At 36.3% G+C, this 12,582-nt stretch overlaps 1 protein-coding gene across 3 annotated transcripts in view; it reads left to right on the forward strand.

Moving 5' to 3' along the window:
* The window catches only part of WASF1 (WAS protein family, member 1), an 88,457-nt gene that overhangs the window by 58,118 nt on the left and 17,757 nt on the right, over positions 1–12,582 (forward strand). For all 3 annotated transcript variants that reach the window (XM_011970645.1, XM_011970644.1, XM_011970643.1), the window contains one exon: positions 5,966–6,126. In XM_011970645.1, the coding sequence (XP_011826035.1) occupies positions 5,994–6,126 (133 nt within the window). In that variant the 5' untranslated portion in view covers positions 5,966–5,993. The remainder of the gene's footprint in view (positions 1–5,965; positions 6,127–12,582) is intronic.

Raw genomic sequence — 12,582 nt, forward strand, 5'->3', positions numbered from 1 at the left:
ATAGCATGTATATAGCAGCACAATTTGTAATTGCAAAAATATGGATGTATATAGCATGTATATAGCAGCACAATTTGTAATTGCAAAAATATGGAACCAGCCCAAATGCCCATCAGTCAACAAGTGGATAAAGAAAAGTGAGTGAGAACACACGATGTTTGGTATCCCATGGTGTGTGTGTATTCCATGGTGTGTGTGTGTGTGTGTGTATGTATGTATGTGTACATACACACACACACCATGGTGTATATACACCATATATTCCATGGTGTGTATGTGTGTATATATATATACACACCATGGAATGCACACACCCTGGGATACTACACAGCCATAAAAAAGAACGAAATAATGACATTCATAGCAAGCTGGATGGAATTGGAGACTATTACTGTAAGCTATGAGGATGCAAAGGCATAAGAATGATACAATGGACTTTGGGGACTTGGGGGAAAGGGTGAGAGGATGGTGAGGCATAAAAGACTACCTATTGGGTACAGTATTCCCTGCTTGGGTGATGGGTGCACCAAAATCTCAAAAATCACCATTAAAGAACTTATACATGCAACCAAATACCACCTGTTCCCCAAAAAAACCTATTAAAATAATAATAAAGGAACTTCCTTAATCTATTAAAAGGTGTCTATAAAACAAAATAACCACAAAAAATCCGTATTACAGACACCTTGTGAAATGTTGAAGGCTTTTCCACTTGCGTTGAAAAAGACAAGGATGTTTGCCATCATCCTTATGTATATGAAATACATATTTCACATTGTTTTAGAGATTATAGCTAGTGTGGTAAGGCAAGAAAAAGAAATAAAAGATGTAAGATGGATTAGAATGGAGGAAATAGTCACTATTCACATATGATTGTGTGCATTTAAAAATCCAAAATAATTGCAGATAAGTTAGAGATTAGGAAGGTCTCAGGATATAGGGTCAATATTAAAAAATCAATTTGTTTTCTGTAAAATACAACAATATATATTGTGGTTCCAGTGTTATAAAGACATCTACATACAAATAAATAAGGATTTATAAGACTTCTCCTTAGAAAAGTATAAAACATTAAGAGACTTTTAAAAATCCTGAAATAGTTGGAGCAATATATTATGTTCGTGGATAGAAAGAAATGATAAATATTAGTACTTCCCAATATGATAGGTTTAATACAGCTCCAGTCAAATTCCCAATAGTTAGAGGGTGTGTGTGTGTGTGTGTGTGTGTGTGTGTGTGTGTGTGTTATGTGTGACTTGATAATCTTATTCTAAAAATTTACATGGAAATACACAGTGTCAAGAATAAACAGAACATTTTTGGAGAACAGGATTGGAGAGCTTGCCCTATTGTGTATCAAGACTTACTATAAGCCAGGTGCAGTGACTCAAGCCTGTAATTCTAGCACTTTGGGAGTCTGAGGCAGTTCGATTGTCTGAGCTTAGGAGTTTGAGTCCAGCCTGGACAACATAGCAGAACCGCATCTCCTAAAAATACAAAAAAATAGCCGGGTGTTGTGGCACATGCCTGTAGTCCCACCTACTCAGGAGGCTGAGGCAGGAGAATCGCTTGAACCCAGGAGTGGAAGGTTGCAGTGAACCAAGATTACACTACTGTACTCCAGCCTGAGCAACAGAGTGAGGCTCTGTCTCTTAAAAAAACAAAAACAAAAACAAAAAAACAAAACAAAACAAGAAAAACTTCATATAAAGCCTGATTAAGTCAGTTTGTCATTAGCTCTAGGTTAGTCAAAAAGAGCAGTGGAATAGTACATAGCTCAAAATCTAATTTAAAAATACGTAGAAACTTGATTTATGACAAAAGTGCCACTGCAGAGCAATAGAGAAATACTAGGGTTTTCAATGAGTGGTGCTGAGATAGTATATAAGAAACGCAACTACTACATCACACCATTCACAAAAGTAATTCCACATCAATTACAGATTAAAAGTATTAGCAAAACAAAGCTAAGATATAAAGCGAAAGGTCATATTTATGATCTTGGTATAGAAAAAGATTTTAGAAACCATGCTTTTGTTCTAAACTTGAAAAGATTGAGAATATCCTTCCCACGTTGAGTGTAAAAACTTCTGTTCATTAAAAGACATCACTAAGAAAGTGGAATAGCAAGTGAAAGAAGAGATTCACATCACTTACAACCTTCAAATGGCTCATATCTAGTGTTTCTGCAAATCAGCCCTAACACAACAAATGGCCAAAAATGGACAAAAGGATTGAACAGCCACTTCCCAAGAGAAAAATCCAAAAGATCAAGAAACATGAAAAGGTGCTTAAATTCAATAATTGGGAAACACAAATTAAAACTCTAACAAATGGCCACAACATACACTCAAGAACAGCTAGAATTTAAAAACCGACAGTGTCAAGTGTTATGAGGATGTGGAGCAGCAGCAGCCTCTTAACAGCTAAAAGTAACGTGTTGGTACAGTCTCTGGAACAGTTTGGCATCATTTCCTAAAGATGAAGTTGTGTGTATCCTTAACTTGGCTATTCTTGTCCTGAAGTATATTCACAATAGAAATGTGTACACTAAGACACATGTACGTGAATGATCAGTGTAGTGCTCTTCATAATAGCTTCAAACTGGAAACAACTCATTAACATTAGAATGGGTAAATAAATTGTAATGTCATGTAGTGGACTATTATACAGCAATGAAAATGAGCAACCTGCACAGAGCAATATGGATGAATATTACAATGTGGAATGAAAAAGGCAAGGTTTAAAATAATATGTATTATATTAGTCTATATAAACTTCAAAAAGCTGTCAAAACCTATAGTGTTTAAAGTTGCTTGTGTAAGTTGTAAAAAGAAAAAGAAAAAGAAATGCTTTTTATAAAAAGAATAAAGGTTACCTGTCTTGGGGAGGTAAGCAAGGATGATTGGGAAGAGGACCAAAGTGGAAGGGTTCTGGCAATTGGTACAGGCAATGTTTTATTTCTTAATGGGGTTACATGAGAGTTTGGTTAAATTTTTGAGGTGTACAATTTTGTATGCTTTTTTTCTCTACATTTCATGTTGCAGACTTTTAGAATGGATTAAAAATGTAGAGAGAATGCTTAACAAATAGGTCAGAGGAAACAAATTTATGCAAAAGTTTTTTAAAGCATGTTGATAAGTAACATTTAACTGCAATTAGGCTTCTTTTTGTTTGTTTTTTGAGACAGAGTTTCACTCTTGTTGCCCAGGGCTAGAGTGCAATGGCATGATCTCGGCTCACTGCAACCTCCACCTCCCAGGTTCAAGCGATTCTCCTGCCTCAGCCTCCCTAGTAGCTGGGATTATATGCATGTGCCACCACGCCCGGCCAATTTTGTATTTTTAGTAAAGACAGAGTTTCTCCATGTTGGTCAGGCTGGTCTCGAACTCCCGACCTCAAGTGATCTGCCCGCCTTGGCCCCCCAAAGTGCTGGGATTACAGGCATGAGCCACCGCGCCCGACCCGCAATTAGGTTTATCCCAAACTTCTCATTTGTTAGTCATTAAAGCTCAGTAATTAATAAATTGTTTCCTTTGGTAACCATTGTTCACTGATAGGTAAGTACAGTCATTCGTTTCTCACTTTGCACAGTAGTTCAGGACTGTAAAAAATGACAGTATAAGTTGAAACCATGAAAAACGATCTTAATAAAAATGGGGAAAGTTACAATGTTTTATGTACACTCTAAAAATTTTTGTCAAGACAGTAAAACCTCTTATATTGTTGGTTTAAATGTATAGGGAAATTTAAAAGTATTTATTTAGCACAATGTCATTTAAGATATTGGAGTCAAGTAGAATTAGTGTTTTATTTTTTTGTAAAAAACACTTATCAAAGGCAGTTTGAGCAGTTCTTGTTGTGTAACCTACAATAGCAGAACTAGCAGAGTGAGCATCTTTTCTGTGCCTTGGCAAATTGTCGTACTCCTTTCTTTTAAATTAGGATTAGCTTCCAACATTTTATCTTTTGCGCTTTCACTGTCACGAAGTAGCTCCAAGAGTTTCCTAAATGTGAAGGCTTTTTTGCTAGTGTCACTTCTTTTGGAACATATTCCTTCTTTTTGTCACAGCCACACTCCTCATTTAGGTCTGTAGGTTTGCCTTCACTAAGTTCCTCAGGCTGCATATCTAGAAGCTCTCGAACAGTGGCGGTGGCAACATTTCCACAGTCAGCTGCTTCATCTGTTACTACACTTATGTTGGATTTGAATTTCATTTCCAGTGTCATCATTTTTTTTGTTTTTTTTTTTTGTTTGTTTTTTGCTGCGCTTCTGTCTTTGTTGGCCAATTCCTGCTTTCATGTACCTATTTAGTAGAATTTCATGTAGATTTAGCACTGGAAGGCAAGAAGGCAACAGATGCATGCTTTGCTGTCTGTGGGTGAATTGACTAACAGATGAGGTGTAACCAATCATCTGCTGACTTTGAAAGAAGTGGTGATTGGTCACTGATCATGAGGTACAGCTCTTATTAACAGTGATTTGTGGACTACAGCAGCAGTCTCCTTGTTTTTGGCACAAGGGACTAGTTTCGTGGAAGACAATTTTTCCACGGGCCGGGGACGGAGGGTATGTGTAGTGGGGGATGGTTTCAAGATGAAACTGTACCACCTCAGATTGTCAGGCATTAGGCTTTAATTAGATTCTCATAAGGAGCGTGCAACCTAGATCCCTCACATATGCAGTTCACAATAGGCCTCCTGCTCCTATGATAATCTAATGCCGCCACTGATCTGACAGGAAGTAGAACTCAGGCAGTAATGCTTGCTCACCCACCTCTCACCTCCTGCTGCACAGCCCGGTTCCTGACAGGCGTCTGTTCCTGACAGACCACCGTTACTGCTCTGCAGCCCGGGGGTTGGGGAGTGCTAGACTAGAGCACTAGAAATGAAGTTTGTATTTGTGCAATTACAGTTAATATACTGTAGTAAGTGAAATTTGAATCATGGTGTTGGGCAGTGTTGTTACTTAACTAAACTCGAGTCACTCAAATTTGTGCATATGGGAAGCATGCAAAGTGAGAGCAGCCTGTAATTCAAAGACGGTTGAACTTTTTGATCAGTTAAATAAAGATTTGGTAGATTCCGATAAGATTTCAAGTGCAGAGCTACTTGGAGTATTTGATCTGAGCTGTTGAACACCTGATACATTTTATGTGATAATGTCAATTTGATGTTACTCTCACAGCTTCTTTAATCCTTTTATGCACTTCCTTAGAGAGAACATCTCACACTAACTCTCTAGAACAAAATCCATATTACAGTAAATAAAAACAGTGTTTTTAGGAGAATAATAGTGATGATGATTGTAAATTCACCATGTAGCAGCTGACATTGAAAGCAAGTTTTTAAAAACTGTTTTGTATAATGTTGATATTCTACTAATTGAAAGTTAAATCAATTTTGATTATTTTAGTTGGGTAATTTCATTTTTACTGTCTTCATACAAGCAAAGACAGTTGGCCCTTGAACAGCCTAGAGGTTAGGGGCACCAACCCTCTGCATTGCCGAAAATCTGTGTATAACTTCTGACTTTCCAAAAACTTAACTACTTATAGCCTACTATTGACCAGAAGCCTTACCAAGAACATAAACTGTTGTTTGACATATTTTGTATATGTATTATATGCTGCATTCTTACAGTAAAATAAACCAGAGAAAAGAAAATGTTATTTAAAAAATTATAAGATAAAGTACATTAACTGTTAAGTGGAAGTGTATCATTATAAAGGTCTTCATCCTTGTCATTTTCACATTGAGTAGACTGAGGAGGAAGAGGAGGGGTTTGTCCTGCTGTCTCAGGGGAGGCAGAGAGGGAAGAAAATCCACCTGTAAGTGGACCCATGCAGTTCAAACGCATGTTGTTCAAGGGTCAACGGTGCTTTGTTCTTCAGTGTGAAAAATAGAGTCTCATTCTGTGTTGGCTGAAATTTAATATTGTTCATTTATTTTTTATTTCCTACAGGTGAACTGGCACAAAGGTTAATCTCAAGATGCCACTAGTGAAAAGAAACATCGATCCTAGGCACTTGTGCCACACAGCACTGCCTAGAGGCATTAAGAATGAACTGGAATGTGTAACCAATATTTCCTTGGCAAATATAATTAGACAACTAAGTAGCCTAAGTAAGTATATATCAATTAAAAATATACTCACAAACCTGAATGTTATGCTTTAGAGTATTAAGAAGTTGTGCTTCTGATTAATTTGGGAGTGTGGTTTGGTGAGAAGAGTACAAAATTATCCTGAAAAATATAGTCACATGAGTATGATTATTGAGTTTTAGAATAATATCTTCTTCTTCTGCATGATGTTTCTTCTGGGAAAGGAAAATACGGACAGAATCTCTAGAAACAGTATCACATGATGAATTAAAATTATTGAGATTGTTTTAAAAATATATAATCTGTGAAAGGACCAGAGTTGTATTTTTGCTTGGTTATTATCACTATTTACTCTGTTTAAAGGCCTCAACTATTTGTGTTTTCAAACACTAGTATCCATCTCCTTATATATATATTTAATCAGTTTAGGGAAATATTTTTATATTAGCAAAGATCTAAAGTGAAAGGTATGGGGTCGTTACTAGTCAGAGGAGTAGGCTAGTCAAGTGGTTGTCTAAGAGACATTAGGATATAAGTCAGGAATCTGATATGCAATGTGGTGTGAAAACAGCAAGTGAACCTGGCCTCTGGCAGAAGTCAAGCAGGTTGGCCAGAGAATAAAGGCCAGTGAAAGAGGCAGATTAGAGAAAAGGAGACAGGCAATATGTTCTCATTACAAATTTACAGAATAGAGCAACTTGGTTAAAGAATTAAACAAATTATTTTCTTCTTTTTTTTTTTTTTGCTTTATAAAACAAATTATTTTCTAATCTGTTTAATCAGAAAAATGTAAAAATAAATCTGGTCTGTCTTTTACATTGAAGGATTAGCTTTTTCATAAGACATTGATATTTCATTTTAAAGGTAAAACAAGGTGTTCCTGGCAGAGATAGTATCTTCCAAGTGGTCCTAGATTTATCTCATCAGCCATATAAATTCTGATAAGCAGGCTTGGGTTTTCTTTTCCTTTCAACTTTTGTCCTTTCTTTTATAATTGAGTACTTAGCACAAGAGGTTGTTAATCTAATTTGGTTCCAGTAAGAAAGTTTAGGCATACATCTGTAGCGAGAGCAACCTAAAAAGTTAAATTTGAATATTCTCTGTGAGAGTACTAGTTTTTTGCATTACCTGTGAAATAGTAAGAATAAATAAAAGGCTATTTTATTTTAATTTTGTTTTAAGTATATTCCTTCTTCCATTCGGTGATTATTTTTTTCAGTTTAGTGAATCACTAAAATATTGTATTGTTTACTTGAGACTAATTTTAAAAAGTGTTAGAGTTTTCAGATTAAATATGATTAACTATATTGTTTAAAGATTTTTGCATATTTTTTGTGACCTAGCATGGATTGATTCAAATATAACATGATGTCATATAAAATTTGTTTTATATACATTATGTACATACATAAGTATATAAACAAGTTAATATTAAAATTCATGTTAAGAAATAGAAATGGCATTAGTAATTTTGTATAAAATATTTCTTAAAATTAAGATGAATTCTGGATCCAGTACAGGCATCTTATTTTAGGTATATACCCAATATAGAATTTAGAACTAATATTATGATTAAGGGTGATAATTTGCAGTACTAACTCATTTGTTACAAAACTTAAAGATGAAAAGTTAAGGAATTTTTAAGTCTATATAGTCTATATAAGCAACATCTATCAGCAGGCACATGGTTATGCTGTAGCCAAACTCTGAAAATTATAAATACCTAGTAACAATATAACTAAATTAGATGTTGGATGCTTCACTTTTAGAATCAGAGACCTGGAAGGCATCATTTAAGCAGTTCGTAGAGATTCAGAAAGAAAGAGAAAACCCATAAAATACTGTAGCAAGGTGTGACAATAGTTTACCGCCCTGAAATTAACTTCTCTGGCAGCTTTCCCACCTGACATAGTTGAGAATCTGGAATTAAATTTAAAAGGCCTCTAGATAGCCAGAATAAATAAACTCACGCACTAAAGACCATGCACATAAAATAACCAATTGATCCTTCTCTCAAAACCTGTTTACTTTTACTTTGATAGTTCAAACAGATTTGATGATGTGGTTTTCAAACAGTTATGCTTCAGAGGATAAAAGGAGGAAGCATGGGAGGAGATACTAGAAGGAGGCATCACTGAACCCAACCAAAAGGAGGTAGTTTACAGGAAAGGACAAAGTGATGTAAGGGAAGATGCAACATAAAAACTGGAAAGAAGCCATTTAATGTAAAGCAAATATCTTTATCCATTTCAAGGCTGTTTCTGCCTAGGATAATATTTGATTTTCATAATTCATGCCCATGAGTCCCTAAGAAAAAATTAAATTATATTTAATTTTATTTTCCATGTAAGAAGAGGGAAGCTTAGAATACATTTCACAAGTTTCCATCCAAAATAGTTAAAATAACAATTGATGTATTAGATAATCTCTGAATTACTTAGAAAACTTGGCTATCCAAAATGTTTCTAGATAATGGAGATTTTCACTTTGGTGCTATTATTAGTACAAAAAGTGCTTGAGAGTATAGCAATGTAAGTAAACTGTGGGGATCTACATGGCTTAGGGCTGGATGTCTTCCTGACCCTTTCCTCACAAAAATGTACTTCCTTTTTTTATTTTTTTGAAACAGAGTCTTGCTCTGTCACCCAGGCTGGAGTGCAGTGGTGCAATCTTGGCTCACTACAACCTCCACCTCCCAGGTTTAAGCAATTCTTGTACCCCAGCCACCCAAGCAGCTGGGATTACAGGCAAGTGCCATCATGCCTGGCTAATTTTTGTATTATTTTTAGTAGAAATGGGGTTTTGCTGTGTTGGCCAGGCTGGCCTTGAACTTCTGGCCTCTAGTGATCCGCCCACCTTGGCCTCCCAAAATGCTGAGATTACAGGCATGAGCCACCATACCCAGCCAGTACATCTGTTTTTTAAGAGATTTTTCCTAGTAGAACGTAATTCTGTTTATATTAGGTAATTACCACAAACCTATAATTCACTTTGTGTCAATTTCGTCTTGCTCATTTTATTGCTTTCTTAATGATGCAAGATTTTTTACTCCTTAGCTGAGCTAGGTCCGGGTTCTTGTCTCATGACGAGGAAGAATTAGGCACACAGATACTCGAAGAGTGAATGGAGTAGAATTTATTAAGAGAAAGGAAAGCTCTCAGCAAAGATAGGGGTCCTGAAAGCAGGTTCCAGGTTGCCCCCTCACAGTTGAATACAAGGGCATATGTCCCCTCACAGTGGAATACAAGGGCATACATATATATATAGAAGCTGATGGGGCTGGGTTCCCTATTTGTATAAGGCACAAATTACTGGTGGCTTCACCACATTCTCCCAGTGCACATATAGGCCCTTAGTTCGCTGTGGGCATGTTTAGGCAAGCCCCCTGTGCAAGTTCCCTTATCTGCCCAAAGCATCTGGTGTAAGCACTTGTAGGGTGGGTCAGAGAGTCTCTCGGGACCCTTCCCTTACTGTCTGCCTAAAGCAAGCGAGCTAACTCCTTTCATTAACAACCATTGGGATTCTGCATACCTAAGGGATCTCTTCCCCTGGCTTTTCTCTTATTGAGTATAGTCAGTTCTTATTGCCAAGATTAGTCTTTTTCATCTCTGTATCTATACCTAGCATTTGTATCCCTACCAATTGTTGAATAAATGAATAACTTTATACCTGCTTTTTCTTCCATTTGGGTTGCTTCCCCTATCTGCCAGAGAGACTGTCTCTGGAAGTATCTTGATCACCGAGTAACTTTTGACACCTGAAAGTGAGGTACTTCTATCTCTGCTGTGTTGCTGTTACCTTATATTAAGAGCTGCCTGTTATTGAGCTCCTCTGTATTAGGTGCACTTCAAGTATCTTTGCTTACTTCTTTTAGAGACAGATATTTTTATTCCTATTTTACAGATAAGGAAATTGATACCAAGGTCTCACAGTGAATAGAGCAAATATTTGGACTTATTTATTAAATTGCTTTAAATATTTGTTTAAATGTCTGGTTCTCCCTCTGTTCAAAATTCAGTAATGACAGGGATCTTCTTCCAGTTATTTTGTTTTACTCTTTTCAGTAATAAGAACTTACACAACTAGAGGAATACAGTGATTTTAGATTTATGATTTTTTTTTTCAGAAATTGTAACAAGAGAGTATAAAAGATCTCCTAAATTTCTGAATCTGTATTTTGGGCATACCTGAGACAAGTCATTTACTAGGTCTTTGATGAATCTTGGGTTCTTCCATTTGGCCTAAAATTTATTTCTAGCTAATACAAATGCTGATTATATAGCTGATTATATATAAATGCTGATTATATATAAATGCTACAGTCTACATATAAATGCTTTCAGATTGACAGGCATATTATTTGCATATATATTTGCATCATAATCTTCTCTAACCCTCATCAGGTGGACAGATATAGATAAAGCAAGTAATTTCCATTTTAACATTTAACAGGAAGTAGTAGAACAAGGTTTAAAAGCAGGCTTCCCACAGTATCTCTTCCCCTCCCCCACCCACTTTGTCATGGCTGGGTGACTTTAGGGTTTAAAGTTTAAAATACAGTTGGCCCTTGAACAATGTAGGGGTTAAGGGCACAGATCCTCAGTGAAGCCAGAAATTTGCATATAACTTTTGACTCCCCCAAAACTTAACTGTCTATAGCCTACTGTTGACCAGAAGCCTTACCGAGAACATAAACTGTTGCTTAACATGTATATTTTATGTTGTATGTATAGTAGTATACTATATTCCTACAATAAGGTAAGCTAGAGAAAAGAATATATTATTAAGAAAACCATAAGAAAAAATGTACTTACTGTTCATTAAATGGAAGTCATAAAAGTCTTAATCCTCATTATCTTCACATTGAGTAGGCCAAAGAGGAGAAGGAAAAGGAGGAGTTTGTTTTGCTGTCTCAGGAGTAGCGGAGGCAGAGAGGTGGAGGAGGTAGAAGTAGTAGAGATGGGCACACTGTTGTAACTTTACAAAAGCACATCTTGGTTTCTTTTTTGCTTCTTCATTTCTCTAAAAATGTTTTTATATGGTACCAATCCTCCTTTTATTTGCTTTAGTTTCGGTACCTGTATCACAGAAGGGTTCATGTTGTAAAATAAATCAAAAGTAGTCTTGGATAAGTGGAACCCTTTTGACAGATTCTCTAATGTTAATTTGTTTTCTGACACTACTTCTTCTATGTCGTCTTTTTTTGGGGGAGTGATTCCATTTTTTTAAATCTGAGATTTGCTCCTTTATTTTTTATTTGCTCTTATGCTTTAAGTTCTAGGGTACATGTGCACGATGTGCAGGTTTGTTACATAGGTATACATGTGCCATGGTGGTTCGCTGCACCCATCAACTCGTCATTTACATTAGGTATTTTTCCTAATGCTGTCCCTCCCCCAGGCCCCCACCCTCCGACAGACGCCAGTGTGTGATGTTCCCTACTGTGTGTCCATGTGTTCTCGTTGTTCAGTTCCCACCTATGAGTGAGAACATCTGGTGTATGGTTTTCCAACCTTCTGATAGTTTGGTTAGAATGATGGTTTCCAGCTTTATCCATGTCCCTGCAAAGGACATTAACTCTTCTTTTTTTAGGGATGCATAGTATTCCATGGTGTATATGTACCACATTTTCTTAATCCAGTCTATCATTGATGGACGTTTGGGTTGGTTCCAAATCTTTGCTATTGTGAATAGTGCTGCAATAAACATAATGTGTACATGTGTCTTTATAGTAGCATGATTTGTAATCCTTTGGGTATGTAATCCCAGTAATGGGATCACTGGGTCAAATGGTGTTTCTAGTTCTAGATCCTTGAGGAATAGCCACACTGTCTTCCACAGTGGTTGAACTAATTTACACTCCCACCGACAGTGTAAAAGTGTTCCTATTTCTCAACATCCTCTCCAGCATCTGTTGTTTCCTGACTTTTTAATGATCACCATTCTAACTGGCATGAGATAGTATCTCACTGGGGTTTTGATTTGCATTTCTCTGATGACCAGGGATGATGAGCATTTTTTCATATGTCTCTTGGCTGTGTAAATGTCTTCTTTTGAGAAGTGTCTGTTTATATCCTTTGCCCACTTTTTGATGGATTTTCTTTTTTTTCTTGTAAATTTAAGTTCTTTGTAGATTCTGGATATTAGCCGTTTGTCAGATGGGTAGATTGCAAAGATTTTCTCCCATTCTATAGGTTGCCTGTTCACTCTGATGATAGTTTCTTTTGATGTGCAGAAGCTCTTTAGTTTATTTAGATCCCATTTGTCTATTTTGGCTTTTGTTGCCATTGCTTTTGGTGTTTTAGTCGTGAAGTGTTTGCCCATGCTTATGTCCTGAATGGTATTGCCTAGGTTTGCTGCTAGGGTTTTTATGGTGTTAGGTCTTACATTTAAATCTTTAATCCATCTTGAGTTAATTTTTGTATAAAGTGTAAGGAAGGGGTCCGTTTTCAATTTACTACATATGGCTAGCCAGTT

This window comes from Mandrillus leucophaeus, unplaced genomic scaffold (assembly GCF_000951045.1).
Source record: "Mandrillus leucophaeus isolate KB7577 unplaced genomic scaffold, Mleu.le_1.0 Scaffold96, whole genome shotgun sequence".
Classification (NCBI taxonomy): Eukaryota; Metazoa; Chordata; class Mammalia; order Primates; family Cercopithecidae; genus Mandrillus; species Mandrillus leucophaeus.